The 18392-nt window shown below is 40.8% G+C and overlaps 4 protein-coding genes across 8 annotated transcripts; 1 reads left to right on the forward strand and 3 right to left on the reverse strand.

The window, feature by feature from the left end:
* The first annotated feature begins 143 nt into the window (after positions 1 to 143).
* On the forward strand, positions 144 to 4685 carry phykpl (5-phosphohydroxy-L-lysine phospho-lyase). Its single transcript, XM_054596982.1, has 13 exons — positions 144 to 385; positions 493 to 611; positions 721 to 880; positions 965 to 1039; positions 1125 to 1212; positions 1302 to 1418; positions 1552 to 1634; positions 1719 to 1944; positions 2401 to 2555; positions 3382 to 3471; positions 3570 to 3703; positions 3886 to 3931; positions 4247 to 4685. The coding sequence occupies exons 1-12, from the start codon at positions 327 to 329 to the stop codon at positions 3906 to 3908; spliced, it is 1329 nt and encodes a 442-aa protein (XP_054452957.1). The 5' UTR covers positions 144 to 326; the 3' UTR covers positions 3909 to 3931; positions 4247 to 4685.
* A 96-nt stretch (positions 4686 to 4781) lies between these two features.
* On the reverse strand, positions 4782 to 8443 carry hnrnpaba (heterogeneous nuclear ribonucleoprotein A/Ba). Of its 4 annotated transcripts, none has more exons than XM_054596985.1 (9): positions 8339 to 8443; positions 7688 to 7935; positions 7099 to 7267; positions 6847 to 7005; positions 6630 to 6761; positions 6420 to 6510; positions 6138 to 6293; positions 5943 to 6028; positions 4782 to 5502 (listed from the first exon to the last, which is right to left on the reverse strand). In XM_054596985.1, exons 2-8 carry the CDS (start codon positions 7918 to 7920, stop codon positions 5958 to 5960), a joined length of 1011 nt encoding a protein of 336 aa, XP_054452960.1. In that variant the 5' UTR covers positions 7921 to 7935; positions 8339 to 8443; the 3' UTR covers positions 4782 to 5502; positions 5943 to 5957. The 4 variants fall into 4 exon arrangements, with proteins under 4 accessions (XP_054452960.1, XP_054452961.1, XP_054452959.1 ...); XM_054596986.1 differs by having other exon boundaries at positions 8287 to 8392; XM_054596984.1 differs by lacking the exon at positions 8339 to 8443 and adding an exon at positions 8018 to 8220.
* Positions 8444 to 9342: 899 nt separating this feature from the next.
* On the reverse strand, positions 9343 to 12010 carry nme5 (NME/NM23 family member 5). Of its 2 annotated transcripts, none has more exons than XM_054596992.1 (5): positions 11838 to 12010; positions 11050 to 11255; positions 10131 to 10231; positions 9926 to 10044; positions 9343 to 9777 (listed from the first exon to the last, which is right to left on the reverse strand). In XM_054596992.1, the coding sequence occupies exons 1-5, from the start codon at positions 11961 to 11963 to the stop codon at positions 9694 to 9696; spliced, it is 636 nt and encodes a 211-aa protein (XP_054452967.1). In that variant the 5' UTR covers positions 11964 to 12010; the 3' UTR covers positions 9343 to 9693. The 2 variants fall into 2 exon arrangements, with proteins under 2 accessions (XP_054452967.1, XP_054452968.1); XM_054596993.1 differs by having other exon boundaries at positions 9416 to 9777; positions 11050 to 11252.
* A 1098-nt stretch (positions 12011 to 13108) lies between these two features.
* rack1 (receptor for activated C kinase 1) lies at positions 13109 to 18111 on the reverse strand. Its single transcript, XM_054596994.1, has 8 exons — positions 17892 to 18111; positions 16474 to 16645; positions 15370 to 15517; positions 14575 to 14670; positions 14269 to 14379; positions 13816 to 13956; positions 13452 to 13562; positions 13109 to 13220 (listed from the first exon to the last, which is right to left on the reverse strand). The coding sequence occupies exons 1-8, from the start codon at positions 17998 to 18000 to the stop codon at positions 13155 to 13157; spliced, it is 954 nt and encodes a 317-aa protein (XP_054452969.1). The 5' UTR covers positions 18001 to 18111; the 3' UTR covers positions 13109 to 13154.
* Positions 18112 to 18392: the final 281 nt, after the last annotated feature.

Below are 18392 nucleotides of genomic sequence, written 5' to 3' on the forward strand. Positions count from 1 at the left end.
CTTAACAACCCCACAGTTGAGCCCTTCTGAATAAGGCCACAGCATGAACCAAACATCCAATATTGTAAATAAACTTATAATTGACCATGGACATGTGCGTTGTGGGTGGCTACCTCTTTTGATAACTATTAAGCATTGGAAAAAAATATATTTAAGTTTTTTTAATGCAAAATAGATAGTGTGCGGCTAAATCCAGTAGGAGGCAGTAGTGCAATTTAGAGGACAGCAGCTGTCCGAGAAACCACAAATAGAAGGAGACCTGGCACTGGGTGGCCCACTTTGCCTCTGTAGTCTTTGGTCTGCTTTAGAGGGAACCCAAAGAAAACATGGCACTGGAGAAACACAGGAAAGAAGAAACTCTCGCAATGAGGAGGAGGTTAATTGGGTATGTACAAGTGGCTTGTTTTTGTGATTGTGTGATGTCGTGCACATTGTTCTGCGGTGCATTGCGTGCACCAAAGTCACTGACATGTGTCATTTGTTGGATCACAGGCAGTCGTGTAGACTGTTTTATTCAGACGACCCTGTGAAAATTGTGAGAGCAAGAGGCCAATATCTCTTTGATGAAAACGGCATGCGCTATCTGGACTGCATCAGCAACGTCCACCATGGTAAAACCGTTATCATCCAGTGCATAGTCCATTTATTACCGTTAACACATTATATGACACTTCCCCTGTCTACTAATGGCAGTAACATACAGTATGATTCATTTTGCAGTGGGCCACTGTCACCCCAGCATTACTGCAGCTGCAGCAGCACAAATGGACCTCCTGAACACAAATTCAAGATTCCTGCACGACAACATAGTCATGTATGCAGACCGCCTGGCTGCCACCCTGCCTGAGAAACTATGTGTGTTCTACTTTGTTAACTCTGGGTAAGATATACGCCCACACACAGAAACAGAATAGTTTTTTCCTGAAGTACCATTCCAGTGATTTTACATCTCTTCTTCCGACAGTTCAGAGGCCAATGATCTCGCCCTACGCTTGGCACATCAGTACACCCAGCATGAGGACGTCATTGTGGTTGACCAGTCAGTCTTCTCTTCTACTGCAACACATTCACCCTCAGACAATACACTCAGCTATCAATTACAATGAACTTTCCTTTTACACCAGTGCATACCATGGGCATCTAATGTCCCTCATCGACATTAGTCCTTACAAGTTCCGGAAACTGGCAGGACAGAAAGAATGGGTTCATGTGGTGTGTACATTCATTCCACCATCATCTCACAAACCACTGACCAACATTAGACTCCTGTCTATCTGAAATAAAGTGTTTCATCCTCCTAGGTGCCGTTACCAGACACCTACAGAGGCATATACAGAGAGGATCACCCAGACCCTGGCCAAGCATACGCTGACACAGTAAAAGACCTAATAGAAGAGGTGCACAAGAAAGGTCGTAAGGTACGCTTTAACACAGTTTTATGCAGCATGGATAAAAACAGCAACGCTCTTAACACTTGGAATGTATAATGGTGTAATAAACACGATCAATACATGACATTTATATTGCTTTTTTCCTACATTTTCCATATAGATCTCGGCCTTCTTTGCGGAATCATTGCCAAGTGTCGGAGGACAAATCATCTTGCCCAAAGGATACTCAACCAAAGTTGCAGAGTGAGTGGTGACTCATTTTTTTTAATGTTCTGCTTTTTGCTCAGCCACATTTACATTAGTGTTGACATGGTGAATCTCCCACAGATACGTGCGTTCTGCTGGCGGTGTGTTCGTGGCAGATGAGGTGCAGACAGGATTTGGCCGTGTGGGAAGTCATTTCTGGGCGTTCCAGCTGCATGGGGAGAGTTTCTGTCCCGACATAGTGACCATGGGTAAACCAATGGGCAATGGGCATCCCCTGGCATGTGTGGCGACCACTGTAGAAATAGCCTCAGCTTTCACAGCCAACGGAGTGGAGTACTTCAATACGGTGACTATACAGAAGCCTTAATACATTAAGAAAGAGTTCTTCAAGTTGCTTTGTATAGCTGTTCACAGCTGTAGAGGCAGCAAGGGTTCCTTTTTGTCATAAGGAATACAAAATCATTCTCAATATATTGTGATATCATAGTAAGAACTTGTTTTATTACTTGGTCACTCAAAATGGTGCCTTTAAAAAGTAAAAAAAATGTGCTTCCATAAACATGGAAGTTGGACATCTGTCAATCACTTTACAAGTTGTCATTTACCACTTTTTCATTTGCAACTATGCTGCTGCTGCAAAAATATGGATTACTACGAATAACCGAAGTCAATTGCTTACAAATTTCAGCCTTTAAGCAAAATAATATTTCAATTGAAATCTATTTCAACTACCTCTTGTTTAGCATGCATATATCATAACTATATATATATAACTATATATATATATATTAACTTCATGCAGTTCGGAGGGAATCCAGTGTCCTGCGCAATTGGCCTTGCATTGCTTGATGTGATAGAGAAAGAGGACCTAAGAGGAAACGCCACAAGAGTGGGAGCACATCTTAAAGATTTGCTCAAAAAGCTACAAACACGACATCCAGTGATTGGCGATGTCAGGTAAGGATGCAGCGACTACTGCACTCAAGTATTCAAACTCATTAAGACCAATGAGTCTATGCCATTTATTCAGATTCCAATAATAAATAAAAACAATGAAAAACAGGCTCCTACATGCACTCGATACATCCACACAGATGTTTTCACTTATCTTAGCTGACAAGACATCACTTATGTACAGTGCTGGTTCGACATCTCCATGGTGTTAGAACTATTAGAGTTAGCTGCACTTCATTCCGATGGTGGGTGCTCAGGCTTGAGTGTTGTGTGGATATGCAGGGCATCTTAGAAAAGGTGCCATCACATGCAACATCACTTGTTACTTAAGAAATTAATTAACACTAGAGACTACTGGGTGAAAGTGCACATACCTTTTAAGAATGAAAATGTGCTACTGTGACATAAAAGTCCCGTGATAAGGGCCTAAACAAGGCACTTTCTATCCCTTAGCCAAGAGTATGTAGATGCAAGTAAATTATTTTCATTAGAATACGAGGCACAACTAAAGGGGGAAAATATATAAATACAGCAGTACCTTACATTGAAGACATGCCCTTTGAAAGCTTTAACTACCTTGTTAAGTAGAGATATTAATACAATTGAGTATATATATATATATTTATATATTTTTTCCCTCTCACAACAAATCGGCTATATACATATAAAGCAGAAACTGTACATTTTTGAAGTTAATCCCTTTCTTCCCCTCAATATTAAGTTAAGTCATCTGTTCTGTTATTCAAATGTTACATAATTCAATGTTGAAGACGGGCCAAATGGGTTCATGCTGAGTCAACCTCATAGCTCTGTTGTTTTTTTTTAACAGGGGCGAGGGACTGTTTGTGGGTATCGAGCTGGTTACAGACAGGAAGCAAAGGACTCCTGCCACAGAAAAAGCAGCACATGTGGTAAAGAGGTACACAACTCAAGTGCTGAATACCTCCAACTTGACTTTCTTGTATTCCCTATCTGCCGAGTAGTGTTTGATTTAACTCCTTGTCCCTTTTACATTAGGTTAAAAGAGGAGGATAGAATCTGCGTCAGTACAGACGGCCCCTGGGAGAGCGTCATTAAGTTTAAACCTCCAATGTGTTTCAGTATGGAGGACGCAGAGCTGGTGGTACAATGTATTGACCGCATCCTCACAGGTTAGTAACAACTACTTTACTCTACATCTGTTACAGGATTGTTTGTTGGTATGAACATGCACTTGACACAAAACTTAATTTGACAAAAGTCTGAACACTGTGAAAGATCCATATAAAGACTTAATACCACACATCTATCATTTTAATGTGTAGAATTACTTTCAATTTTCTTGTTCTCACAGACATGGAAGCCAGGGACACTTAAACCGGAAAAGGAAGACATCTAAGGTTTGGTAAACCTGTAGAAAAACTTTTAATTGCATCAGACATTGTCAGATGGTCACATTCATAAAGTCCAGAGGTAGAGATGTGAATGTTTATACTTCCAGCAGATCAAACAAGTTAATTTCACTAAGAACATGTTGCCGTTCTCCGCTTAACACCGATCACTGTTTTTGAACTTGATTAACCAAAGTCTGACTCATAATTACTGTCCGTTAGTACATTTTCATATCAAAGCTCAACTGTAAAAATGGGGGCAGTATATTTTAAAAGGCTGCCAGCCGTCTAGAGCCACCACTGATCATTTTCTTTTCCCCCCAGGTGTTCAGTGCCATTTTGAGGCATCACTTCACTAGAATGAGATGCAAGCAGTTGCATAACTGATGGAGATGCCAGCCACAGGATATTGTTGCCACCTTAAAGATGGCCCACTATGCAAGATGCTAATATAACACTAATAAATGGCAACAAATCTTTGTTTTTTTTAATCATGAACTAATAAAGCCGTTTTAAATAGTGAGTCCTTTCTTATGTTATATAATAAGTCCCAACTTACAACACTGATCAGCAACATGTTCTCAATAGACAGTACGGTTGAGATAAGGACTTACCAGACCACTATCTTTACCTCTTGGTCACATTCATAAAAATGCCCTAAGTACTGCAGTTTCACATCTAGTGGGGTGGGTATTAACACTCAGCCAGTTATCCTGCAGGCAGTGAAGCCCTCTCCCACAGCTTCCCAAAGAGGCATCCGTAGAGATGTTAACATTACTCAAGACAAAACAAGCAAGCCATTTAACAGTACAAAACATTTAACATTAACTCTACAAATAATAACAAATGGATCCATGTGTAATATAAACCAAAAGTTTATTTCTATCAATTTGCCCAAGACACTAGAGGAATGAGTTTCCAGTGAGAGAGGGAGTACCCTCTTACATTTACAGGCTTGCGTTCAGTTGAATAACACTAGTAAAGCCACTTAAAATTGCAGACATGATGGGGGAAGAATCTCCTTAAAAGCCGAAAGGAAAAGAAAAGAAAAAAGATGCTGGTTGTCTTCGTCTACTAGGCGATCTGCAAACATTCACTTAACACGCTTACAATGAACCCTTTGATTAGTTTAAATCCCTTATTTTGCCTCACCCCACATCTGAAGCCATGCAACTTGCATCCAACATTCAGCACGGGAGAAAATAACTAAAAGATCTATAACACCAAAATGAAAAAAAAAAATGAAAAAAAGAAAATTGTTTTATTTGTGAGCTTTTAAAGCTCTTGCTCCTGCTCATCTGTAAATCCAGTAGACATGTAAAAATACAACCATACAATACATTAGATTCAAAAAGGTACCAAAAAGTACAGTAAAAATAACACTTCCATCACTGGAAATGTAAATGGACACAAAACAATATAAAATAAAAAGTGGAAAAGTGACATTTGCTTCCCCAGTTCCTCACTTGATCTGTACAAATGGAGCATGAGTCCAAATTTCTGCCAACTCCAAAGGAAAAGCCAGAGCCCATGTTGGTTGTGGTCAGACCATGGATCTCTTTTTCTTATTTACTTTAGACCTTAAGAGAAAAACACGGTGCTTAACGTTACTGAGAATTAACCAAATAAGGCATGCAGATACACACAGACAGACAGGTGCATGAATGAGTTTGACAGGTCAGTGAATGAACAGACACACTTTGGGGGGAGGGGGGGGGCGGGGGCACGACCGCTAACTAGTACACCTAGCACCCTGGTGAAAGGTGAAACGGTCCTTAATCCTGTTCTCAACCACCACCAACTCAACCCTTATTGATCAAGTAGTAGAGATGCATCTTAAGATGGCTGACAGGTGGAATGAATCCATCTTTAATGATCACAGACCCCACAACACAGCCTACCCTAACCCCACCACAATGCTTGAATGGATTTAGAGTAGATGGAGATCTTTGGGGTCAAAAAGGCACCAATGGTTACAGCTATGTTCTCATACTACCACGGATGATGCAAAAATGCATACCTGCACTACGTGTGATCAGTATGGCTTGTAGCTATTCTGGTGGCCTCCACGTCTTGGAGTTTTCCCATAGCTTGTATTGCCCTGGTCTGGAGGACAAGAGAAAAAGGGACTGAGTTCTTCTGTACAACAAGGAGGACCAAGAAAATAAAGTTTCTCTCATTCTTTTTTCTTTCCCGGGGGGCACTTATCGCTTACTGTAATCGTAGCCACCCCCATAGCCGTAATAACCAGCAGAGTAGTCATAGTTGCCGTAGCCGCCATAGCCGTAGCCTTGCTGTCCGTAGCCATAGTTCTGGTTGTATCCCTGGTTCCAGTAGTTGTTGTAACCTTGATTCCAGTTCTGGCCCTGGCCTAGAAACAACAGGTGAGGCCTTTGTCACAACTCTACCGGACCCAGGTAGATATTTGTAAATTTTAAAGTCTAAGTTTGAGTATAGTTTTAACGAAAGATTTTGCTGGTAGAAATAAGGTGCTTACCTCCACGGCCCCTGCCGCGTCCTCCGTATGCACGGGCACCGTACTGCTGCTGCTGGTAGACCTCTTTGGGCTGGGCTATTTTAATTTCACACTGGAACACCACACAAGAGCACATTATGTTGCGGTGTGGCATGACTTTTGTTAAATTCATGGAACCAAACACATCATATCCAATTACGTCAGTGTGCAGAATGCGTGGTATGCCGTTACCTTGCTTCCACCAACGTTGTGGTATTTCTTCTCCATGACCTTCTTGACAGGAGTCTCTTCTTTATACGTGATAAATACGAATCCCCTCCTCTTTTCCGTCTTTGGGTCTTGTGGAAGCTCAATGGTCTCAACCTACGCACGAGAACAGACTTTAAATTAGCCAATATCTTAAGCATTCAATTCCCTAATAAACTGACAAATATGTTTAATACCGTACCTCTCCAAAGGTCCCAAAGTACTCCTGGATGACTTCCTTTGTAGTGTCAGGGTTTAGGCCTCCCACAAAGATTTTCTTGACTGGATCTTTCTTCATGGCCATGGCCTTCTTGGGGTCGATCACGCGCCCATCTAGCCTGTGCTCCTTCTGCTCAAGAACCTTAAAAAAACAAAAAAAACGAGAGAACATTGAGACATGCCTTTCTTGTAAACACAGAGATGCTCCGTCGCCGACAATTCCTACACAACTCACCTTTTCAACACTGGCTGCCTCTTTGAACAGAATGAAGCCGAACCCTCTTGACCGGCCTGTCTGCTGGTCCATCTTGATGGTGCAGTCCGTCACCTCACCAAATTTAGTGAAATAATCTTTAAGATCCTTCTTGCTCGTCTCCCAGCTGAGACCACCAACAAACATTTTCCTGAGCACAGAAGAGAAGGGGACATGTTTAGCATTACAGGCAGCCCTGCCACTCTAAACCACACATGTCTGCTGAGCGGGTGGTGTAAATGTACACACTGTCCTAGAACATCTGTTGACCCAATGACGTATGAAGGGGCAGACAGACAGACAACAGATGCTTTAACTGAATGCTTTTATGATTCAAAACATGAATTCAATAAAAATAAAAAAAAAAAAAAAAATGCACAAATATCAATGGGTTAGTCGTCAGCCAATGCATGCTGGATCTGATCCCTGCTGGAGCGCCCATCCCCCCCCTGCTCCGCTCTGCATATGGCGCCAACAAAGGCCGGTTGAACAAAGAAACATGGCAACTCCTGCCTGCTACAAACGCGTCGATTACGCAAAAAATAAACATTTATTTTTTTTGCACACTCACCCTGCATCCTCCTCGCCTTTGCTGGCGTCGATCTGTCCGCCCTCCGTGCCCCCGTTCTGCGAGCTGCCGTCGGCGTCGGGCCCCGCGCCCTCCTCCTCCTCCTCCTCCTCCTCCTCGTTCACGGCGCTGCTCTCCTCCGTCGCCTCCTCGGTCTGCTCGGCTCCGTTAAAGTCATCGTCGACTTCATGGCCGTTTTCCGACGTCTCCATATACTGCTGCTCTGCCTCGGACATCTTGCACTTGTACACCTTTAAACCCCCCCAAGAAAAACACACATCTGCTGGTTATATAATCCGCCATTTACGCGGTGCCCGTGCGCGCATTTCCCACCATTTTGGCCGCCCGGCTGCTCTCCATACATCCACGTCCACCGCCCGAAATGGCCCCTCACACAATAACACACCCCAGCACCCAAGGGTGCGCAGTGCTGGGGCTATAGATAATAAAAAGGAAGCCCCTCTGCACCACGCTGATAACCAAAATGTGCAGGTTACGTAACGCAAAGGCCGCGCTATACGCCTTTATGCTCGAGTCATTAAAACACGTTGTATCTACTAGAAAACACACGGGGGAAACACTGCAACCATGTGGGTACTTACGTGGCAGTATAATGCAAATACCAAGGCTAAAGAAGAAGGAAAACCTGCTTACTGGTCTCACACAACCGGAGAGCTCTCTTCAAGATGGATTCTCCCACACGACGACAACTCGTGGTTGGTTTTCTAGAACCGGCAGAAAAAAACGCAATTTCTGTGGAGAAAGCACCGGATTGGATGGTTGTCGCTGTCACTCACCGTTCCGACCAATCACAGGCGCGTTCCTTTCTTTTCACAGAAGACGGTCACGCCCTTAACGCACAGGAAGGAACTCCGAGTCCCCTTTTCTGCGCCTGATGAAGAATAGTTTTTCCATGCTCGGTTATTAAAACATATGATTAAATTGCGACTGTTGCGTTACTTGTCTGATTTTATTTGTGAACATGACACATATGTAATCAAATGCAACAGTAGTCCTGTCCATGGTCGTGCACATTAACAGTAGCCCGCCTATGTGGAAAGTGGGAAAAATGTAGATCTTGGCATCTCTGTTTGAGCATAAGGAAGGATAAACTGCCATTAAGCTATATATATATATGCCAGAGAGGTGACTTTCTTTCAAGGACTACTGTACAAGTTATAAAGTAATACTTGGACAAAATAACAGAGATAAAAACCATATTTAAATCAAATACATTATCAAGTACAATAGGTTGGCAATAAACACCATTATGTCAAGTTTGTATGCGGTTTATGCTGGGCGGTGTTGATTCATTTCTATGAGAGATTGTGAGTTGAAGCAGTAGATGGCGGGCACAGTTTGACATTAACTGGCATGTGTTGTTATGTTTGTTAAAAGAAGATTCACTTCATTGATTGCCAACCCGTCTATTTCTCATAACTGCTTATCTTGTGCAGAAGCAGCAGCCTTCTGTCTACACAGTGAGTTAGGAACCACATACAAAGCTACTATCATAGTGACATACTGCTGACCAAATATCCCATAGTCACATCGAATTTAAAGACTGACTACAACATCAAGCCACGTCTTAATAACTTATATAGATATTTTCTCCATATGTTTCTTGTTGAAAAAAACCACCACATAATACTAATGTTGCAAGTCATTTTGATCTTTATTAATTAGCAATATGTTATCTTACTTGCACACTGGAACTGTAAAGCAGCCTGAATAAGATAATGCAATGCTCATTTGAATGACCGAAGTCACTTTGTACATTCAGTAACATATTTGTTACTCAGATTTATTCCCATGTAGGTTCTTTACAAGCTGTAGTACTTTGACAAAAACATTTTTTTTGCGTTTGAGCACCAGTTCCAGAGGAGCAACAAGACATGAAGCTGGTCAAACTTTACCAGAAAGCAAACAAAACAGAGGATTAATACTGGAAAGTCATTATATTTAATCACAGTACTGAATAGATACATTTGTTTATAAATTATTTGTTGTCATTCTGCCTCTTCCACAGTGGCTCCATCATATATTTTAGGCTTGTTTGGATCGTTGTTGATCAGCCAGTCAGCAAGCCAAATCTGTTAAAGTTCCAATTCCATAAAGTGGAAAACAGAGAACAATGTTTCAGGGACCAAAGCTTAACACCAGCAAACGACATTGTACAGCAATAAATAACTGGCTAATAAATAACTGTATATCTTCAAATGTTGAGCATGGAATACTTACACAGGGGTTGTGTGGCTTGTGCTTGCAGAGTTCAGTGAGTCCAAGTAGCAGAGTTGGGTTCACATACCTGTTCAGGTATACTTCAATGGATTCTCGTGAGGGAAAGGGCTCAATTACGGCTGCAGAGAAAAATTATGTGGGTTGCATAAGTGTTCAATACATTTCTACATGAACAACAGTAAGTGTGGTTCTGTGTATTGCTTACTGTTTGGGAACATGAATTTGATCTCCCTTTCAGCCGCATGAAATGACTCGCTGCCATGGAGTGCGTTTTCGATTTTGCAAGTGCCATATTTTGCTCTAAGGCTGCAGGGGAAAAAAATACATCACATTCATAAAATAATCTATGCTAATGTTGTCATGACTGTAAACTTTTACCCCCCTACATTATTTACAAAACACTGATTCATGCTACCAAATCATAAGATGACTGCACTCAAAGGGCATGGTCATAATATAGAGATGCAGCCCAGATACAAAATCAATTATGTATGTCTGTGCAAATATCAAAACTACTGCTTGATCAAATGTTTCCATTGCAACCTGAATAAGGACTGTATCCATACCACCGAGAATATTTGGAGTACTTTTTCAAAACCATAGAAAATGTAATATGAACAGTATGTTTGTAGTAACATTATTATTTTGTTAATATAATGTGTCCAACAGCAGCACTCCCTCTCTGAATTTGTCTGACCAAAGGGTTGTTGGCATGTTATCACAGAAATATTCAGGTATTGTGACATCCTAATGTGGATGTGCTTACACGTTATAGTCTTTATTTTATTTTATTTTTGAGACATTTACAGAGCTTGCATTGGCAGTGGAATTGATATTTAATCCAATTACCTCCAGAATCTTAATATACCGAAGGTGTGTTTGATTTGTGCTGCCTTTGTTTCTTAGCAGACATTTGATGGGTTAGAAGGAACTTAGATATATAGCATGATTTCATTGGTTAGGTCACAGGCCTGGTTTGTGTGTTCACCCCACTTTCCATTAACCCTTCAAGGCAGTGATTCTGAGTCAATATGCTCACCATTGTGATACAATACATACAAAAACACATGTGCCAGAAGGAACAGACAACAAAACACAAGACTGAATCAAGATAAAAGGCTGACCAATCTGGATGAGTTTCTCTGGCCTTCATGCTGTCCAAAGGCCCTATGATGGACCTCCAGTGGGCGATGGCGTTGTCACGGGCCAGAGCCATGGCAACGATGGGGCCAGAGCTCATGAAGGCAGTAAGGACGGGATAGAAAACGTTTCCATAAAGGTCTGCGTAGAAGTCACTGCATTGTTCTGGACTTAGCTGCAGCCTCCGCTTCTGCCACAGGAATGAAGTATTGGACACTTCAGTGAAATGTGTACTGATACTTGATTTATTTTACAAATTTTGATGATTCACAGTCTGTTTTTATTTAAATAATAAACATGTTTTATCAAGATGCCTTAAATTTGTTTTTTAAGAAAGTTTGATGTGTTGAGCAGGCCATTGTTGGTGCTCTCTGGTGGACAATCTATCCAATGGTTTCTGCTTCTCTGTTGCCTAAACATATATTTTGCATTATTGTTCTATTTGATTCAAACCCTTTTAATGTTTCACATAAAAAGGCATAAATACGGAACTATAAAGGTTTTGCTGCCAACAACATGCTCCAAGGACATCTTAAAGGAGCAGCACACGTTGTCTGTACATTCGGAACACGGGTGAGGGCCTGCTGCTAAAGCGCATGCGCAGTCTGCTTCTCCAACTTTGAAAGTAGCGGAGTGAACGAGATGACGGAAATAACGCGAGACTTCACGCAAACTACATACTTTGCCTTATTTGTCCTGTCAGTGTGAACTGTTAATGTGTTACTATGACTACGTGTTTAATTGGTACATATTTCAAATCATTTTAACCAACCTGCAAGATAATGAAGCCTGATTTGAGGATAATGTCCTCGATCTCCTCATCTTTGTGGATGGCATCTGGTTTGATGAGGGCCAGAGTTTGTCCCACATAGATGCGAGGATAAATCGTTAGGTTCATCTTCTGGTGAACGTGATGAGAACAGTTACTAAAGGTTACTTCCTGGTTTAAAGAACGACCCTTCGCTCTCTGCGTTTGTTTGGTAGTTGCTAGGATACCATCACAAAACTACGGCAACTCCAACAGGTCAAATCGATCCACTATGCATCAGTGTGGTCTTAAATTGAAGCAGCAATCTCAGAGGATTAAAGTCAAAATACATTTCTGTTAAATCACACAATGGTGATGGAGCATACGGCCCACTGATGAAAGTGCTGCAATATTTACATATATACAGTATTAGAAATTGGGTGTTGTAGGAAAAAATATATATAAGAGATAAAATAAGATAATGCTTTATTAGTCCTGCAGCAGGGAAATTTACAGCAGCAGAGTATAGTACAAGTATGTATATGTGTACATTATATATATATACAGTACAAGTCAAAAGTATATATACACACACACATCTCAAAAAGGTGTTTCATGCACATGTTTGACAATCATTTCTGCACTACTTTTGGGACACTGGAATACATATCTATGAACAAATTAGATTTTTTGTGTAAATTTAGTGTCAATTGTTCAGACTATGTGGTCATTCTGTTGGGTTGTTTTAAAACACAAAAGCACACCAGTCTTTGGAATTATTCCACCACAAATTCATTATTTATCATTCAAATGTGTGTGTGTGTGTATATATATATATATATATATATATATATATATATATATAAATTCCATACCAACAACCAGGGCTGAAATCTTAAATGTGTCCACTATAACTCGGTCAACTAGCCAATTAATTCAGCTCCTTTTAAATTCCAAGACACTCCACAAGCAAAGAGTGATCATCTACACTAAAATGAATTAAGTGTTGGCTCAAATCAGGTAACCAAAACTCATTGTCATGTCTGATTCCAGCTTAACTTTTTATGGATTTAAGTTCACGTAATCAACTTTAGACATGAATAGTTCATAACTGTTCAGACTTCAATTTGTCATATCAGTTTATGGATTATTGTTTTGTTGCGATTTGGAATGCACTGTTATCCCTACTGCAGTTACACAAGTTAAAGTAAAAAATAAAATAAAGAGACAAGTGGTGGCAATAAACATATGTATTACACTCATAATCACAGTGTTGAAAGGAAGACGCAACAAGCTCTTTTTAAACAGTCTTTTATTCAAAGGAGCTTGCGAAGAAAAGTTTTAGCGAGTTCCAATAGTGACCTGCCACACTCTGATCAGGTTGTCAGTGTAGCCAGCAAACAGGGTCTGTAAAGAAAGAGGGATAAAGCCACATTGATTATTAAAATTCTGTATTTTTATTGTCTTATAGTTGACCCTTTAACATTCAAATAAGTGTGTTTCTATTTCCCCTCATATTTGCAGGTATGTCACCATTTGATATCAGAGATAAATGTGAATAGGTATAATCACTGGGGGTTAAACACAGGTAGCCAGTGTAACTACTGGAAAAGTCCTATAGATCTGAGTGTGTTGTACCTGTCCATCAGCAGACCATGCCAGGGAAGTGCACTGTGGGGGCTCGGCCTTGCTGTTTGTGCTGATCACTTCTTGTCTCAGCTCATCCACAATGATCTTGCCCTCCAGATCCTACATGAGGAGAACAAAACATCAGAGGCAGTGCATTGACTAACTGCTCAGAAAAAGCAACAGATCAATGAGAAAAGTTGATGTAACCTCAATGAATTTCACAATTAATAAATTGGTCTAGGCTAGAGCTCAGAAACAGCCTCTTTATCATCAAATAATACAGTTGGCATTGGAAGTTTCATCACTGCCCTTTGCACTGTAGCGTTAATGCACCATTTATTGATGATGAAATATTTAGGATGAAGTCTTTTACCCAGATCTTGATACTTGGGCCAGTGGCTGCACACAGCCAGTAACGGTTGGGGCTGAAGCAGAGGGCATTGATGGTGTCTCCACTGTCCAGGGTGTAGAGGTGCTTCCCCTCATTCAGGTCCCACAGCATGGCCTGACCGTCCTAGACAAAAAGAGAAAAATACACATCATCAGCCATATGAATAGATATAGTAGATTGCCAATATTTACATTATCCTTTATAGCAAAAAATTAGGGAGTTTGTTGTATACATTTTTTATAAAATGTTTTTATAATTAAGTGCAGGTATAACTCAGAAACAGCCTCTTTATCATCAATGTTAAACAGAAGTTTTGTAAGTTTTCATCACTGCTAAAACCTGCAACTGGACTCAAACCGGTGCTTCAATTGAATTCAGAATGGACATGAAATGCATTCTGTGGTAGTAGACAATTCAAAAAAGTTTATTTCATACCCTTCCACCGGATGCACACAGGGAGCCATCAGGAGAGACAGTCACTGTGTTCAGGAATCCAGTGTGGCCAAGGTGGTTAGTCTTCAGCTTGCAGTTGGCAAGGTTCCACACCTAGGGAAAATAAGAGGAATCCTGTTAAGCTTCATGTTGAGCTCTCATTAACCTCAAAATCATCAACAGGGATGTTCAGGAAATACAAGCCATTTTTCTAAATTTCAGGGCAAACAAACTACTAAGAACAAGTTTTATTTAGTTGCAAGCAACTCACAGGCAAAAGCTAAGGAGACTTTTAAAAGAACCAAGTACCTTGACCATCTTGTCCCAGCCACAGGAGACAATGATGGGGTTGTTGCTGTTGGGGGAGAAGCGCACACAAGAAGCCCACTCAGAATGACCTTCATCCTGCAATGTAAAAGGAACATATACACTCAATGTAAGATACTTTGGTTACCCATCATTAGCACTTTGTTTTCAATGGCCAGATGAAGTCAAGAAAGGTGGGAAAAACACAGATGTCTACAGTAATGGTTTGGCTACTTATTAGCAACATGAACCTATATTATATATACATATTGTAAACCAACCAAGGTCCCTGCAGCATTTGTTTTGATATTAAAGCATGACAATGCTGGACATCGCACCCTGCTGTGGTAGACAGCTAGTCTACAGGGCAACGGTGACTGGGTGAGCAGCATGTGTCCTTCTGACATCAATTTGAACCGGATGAGAAAACTCCTTAAGTCAGATTTTTTTTTCTACTAGTAGGGACTGCTTAGTGTTGTCTTCTAATTCTAAGTGGTTCAAGGCCACTAACTAGTACTAAAAAAAATAAATAAGAAACACTAAAATCTAGTTCAACTAACACTGAAAGAGACCAACTTGCTACTCACAATAAACCCTTCTTCAGTGTGTATTCTGGCACACTGAAAAGCATCTTGCCAGAAACCTCTGTGTGGGAATATTACAAAGTCAAATTGGTGCGCTGTCCTTGTTTTCCCTTTTTTTATTATTATCCACATTAAGGGTCCAGCACCCTGTCTTCAAGGTCTATTCATAAGCTGAGTGTGGTGTGTCTTAATTTTAAGTGATCAGATAGCTCACCTGAATGGTGTACTTGCAGACTCCAAGAGTGTTCCAGAGCTTGATGGTCTTGTCCCGGGAGCCAGACACAATCTGACGGTTATCAGCGGAAAAGGCCACGCTCAAAACATCCCTGGTGTGTCCAACAAAGTGGCGGGTGGTGGCTCCACTGGAAAAAAAAAACCCAAACATTAAAAAAACCTTCAAAAGATCAGCATATTTTAAGAATACAATTAAAAGGAATGATGTCTAATACAGCTTCATCTGTTAAAACAAATTCTTACACCACATTTTCAGTAGCCTTAAAAACGATTCAGAGATGGTGTGCACTGGCATCATCCTCCATCTCTAAATATGGCCTCTCAACACAGCATTCTTTTGTTCCAAACATCTTACAAAGCTGCTGATGCAAAGTCCAGCAATAATGGATGCAAGAATTGGGTGACAATTCATTTTTAGCATTAGCACCATCAACAGTGTTTTTAGCACACATGTGTTCGTTAAGACTTTTTGCATAGCTGAAATAAAGCTCTTTGGGTCCATATTATAACATTTAGCTCCAAGTAACACTGACACTAAATGGCATTCATAACAAGCTGGGTAGTCTCTCATAGCCAGACCTATCTCCACAGCGTTGTATCTGCGCTAAAGGACGGCCTGGCTCCACAAGTCAGCCATATTGCCGAACTTAGATGCAGGTCCAGAATCTGACCACACAACCTAGGTTAAGTTTGTCTCTGATTTGACCTATTAACTGTATGGGGAAAGGCTAGACGCAGTGCTGAGGTGGCTTTGCTATGAGGCTCAATTAATTGATGCCAATGTTTAAAGTTTTACAACATACCTACTTGTCATCTGGTTAAATAATACAGAAAGTTTATATTGGCACTGAATTATTCTATTCAGAAGTGATAATACTGGGGATCTGCAGTTATAGTTTGGTTGTATCCCCGTGGTCAGATTGCATTTCACAAATCCTGAATTCCTAGCAGCAGTGAAGACACCTGCTAAACTTTTACATGGACAAAAACCATCCACAGCACAATTTTAGAAGAAACAACTTAACCACCTTAAACCCTAAATAATCTAAACCGGTACTTGAGAGATTTCATTCTCTGTACTTACGAGGTGAGATCCCACAGGCGGAGGCACCCATCCCAGGCTCCGGACAGGGCAAACTGTCCATCTGAGGAGATGACCACATCACTTACGAAGTGAGAGTGGCCCTTCAAGGAGCGCTGGGGGATGCCATAGTTGGTTTCATCACGGGTCAGCTTCCACATGATGATAGACTGGTCTGGAAAACAAGACATACAGGATATTTGACTTTGTGTCCATATTTCATTCTGTAGACAACGAACATTAACATCACCATGCAAGTTTACAATTGTGCAAGGGCATTTTCAAGGAAAGCTGACAAACATTAAGTTGTGAAAAAATGTTAGCAGGCAGAGGTTGGTAGTACATTTACTCAAGGAACTTTTGAGTTAACTGTACTTGTCAGCAGTTTGGATGCAGCACACTTTCTATTCTTAAACAGATTTTTTTTTTTAGAGGAAAATCATTACTTTTACTCTGTTACAATTGGAACTGAAAAGGGGAACTATTATTTTATGCATTCACTATCTGTTAAGGAGGCAGGTAGTCCGCTCATCCACATCCAGCACTGTAACAGCGTTTGAGGTCTGGATCTGCACAGTTATTTGTGATTTAATAAAGATAAAGTTAACTTTTACATGGACAAAACACATCCACAGCACAATTTTATAAGAAACAACTTAACCACCTTAAACCATAAATAACCTAAACCGATACTTGAGAGATAAAGAGATTTTTATTGTCATTGTAGTGATACAACGTTTGACACATTTGAACTGGGACTTAAAATATCAAAGTTTAAGGACACTTAAATGTAAACATAAGTCTATCAGGCACATACTTGCCTTAGTTATTTGCCAAATTATTACATACTTGAGACCTAGCAAAGAAAAACCTTTACTTGTGTTCTTAAGAGTGAGTCATGAAATACTTTGTGATCACACTTGAGGGAAATATTAATATTGCTTAGTGTCTATGTGGCAGGCCTTAATTCCAGCAGATGATTTACCATTTAATCACAAATACATAAGTTATTACTCTTAAAGACTTGTTTTACTTTATCCACAGTAACAATACTTTTATCTTTTGGATTCTCAAGTCCCCCTCCACTTTAGGTAAACTCAGTGTACTGTGGTTAAAGGAGGATTGGTACCAGATCTTAACATAAATGAACACACGTGTCCCAGATGCTATGTGGTCCTCTGAGCTGGACTTCAGGTGACGTTTCATGGGGCTGGCTAGTTTAGACTACCCGGTGTCTTTCTCCACGTGAAAGAACACAACCTTTACACGTCACACTCGTTAGTAAACACTTCACCGTGCATGTACGATCAACTCACGCCGGCATTGTCGCTTTTATTCTCGCACTCACGAGTCGCGAGTTCCGCTGAGTAACGCTAACCTAGCAGCAGCCATGTTGGCGGGGCCAGCGGGGGAATCCTCACCTCGGGACGCCGACAGAATCATGTCGGGATACTGGGGCGTCGTGGCGATCTGGGTGACCCATCCACTGTGCCCCTTCAGGGTCCCCCTCACGGTCATCTGCTCGGTCATTTTGGCGAGGATCGGCGGTGCCTTTTGCAAGGATGGATTCGGATTTGTCTTGGGTCTAGGGCGGCCTAGGTCCTCATCGCTTCTCAGCACAGAGGAAAAGGAAGCGCAGACCCGGATGCTAAAACTATGAGGGGTTAGCGGCGCGCAGAGGATTCTGGGAAATGTGGGCCGTGTACAGGACAGGAGGACTTTCTTCAGTCAATTCTGATATAAAGATAGTCCTTTATTAGAGGTCAAGATATAAAGATACTTTATTAGTCAATTCTGATATAAAGATAGTCCTTTATTAGAGGAGGACTTTCTTCAGTCAATTCTGATATAAAGATAGTCCTTTATTAGTCAATTCTGATATAAAGATAGTCCTTTATTAGAGGAGGACTTTCTTCAGTCAA

Source organism: Anoplopoma fimbria, chromosome 4, assembly GCF_027596085.1.
Source record: "Anoplopoma fimbria isolate UVic2021 breed Golden Eagle Sablefish chromosome 4, Afim_UVic_2022, whole genome shotgun sequence".
Classification (NCBI taxonomy): Eukaryota; Metazoa; Chordata; class Actinopteri; order Perciformes; family Anoplopomatidae; genus Anoplopoma; species Anoplopoma fimbria.

Coding starts and splice junctions, on each gene's coding strand:
- phykpl (XM_054596982.1), top strand. CDS start 327: ATGGCACTGGAGAAACACAGGAAAGAAGAAACTCTCGCAATGAGGAGG. Junction 612..720: donor CATCAGCAACGTCCACCATG/GTAAAACCGTTA, acceptor TTCATTTTGCAG/TGGGCCACTGTCACCCCAGC. Junction 1,945..2,400: donor GAGTGGAGTACTTCAATACG/GTGACTATACAG, acceptor AACTTCATGCAG/TTCGGAGGGAATCCAGTGTC.
- hnrnpaba (XM_054596984.1), bottom strand. CDS start 8,044: ATGGAGAGCAGCCGGGCGGCCAAAATG. Junction 7,006..7,098: donor AGGCAGCCAGTGTTGAAAAG/GTGAGTTGTGTA, acceptor TGTTTTTTTAAG/GTTCTTGAGCAGAAGGAGCA. Junction 6,029..6,137: donor TGGGGGTGGCTACGATTACA/GTAAGCGATAAG, acceptor CTTGTCCTCCAG/ACCAGGGCAATACAAGCTAT.
- nme5 (XM_054596992.1), bottom strand. CDS start 11,963: ATGAACCTAACGATTTATCCTCGCATCTATGTGGGACAAACTCTGGCC. Junction 11,256..11,837: donor CAGGCTTCATTATCTTGCAG/GTTGGTTAAAAT, acceptor TTCCTGTGGCAG/AAGCGGAGGCTGCAGCTAAG. Junction 9,778..9,925: donor ACAAGCCACACAACCCCTGT/GTAAGTATTCCA, acceptor GAACTTTAACAG/ATTTGGCTTGCTGACTGGCT.
- rack1 (XM_054596994.1), bottom strand. CDS start 18,000: ATGACCGAGCAGATGACCGTGAGGGGGACCCTGAAGGGGCACAGTGGA. Junction 14,671..15,369: donor TCTGCAAGTACACCATTCAG/GTGAGCTATCTG, acceptor TTTACATTGCAG/GATGAAGGTCATTCTGAGTG. Junction 13,563..13,815: donor GCCCAAGTATCAAGATCTGG/GTAAAAGACTTC, acceptor CTCCTCATGTAG/GATCTGGAGGGCAAGATCAT.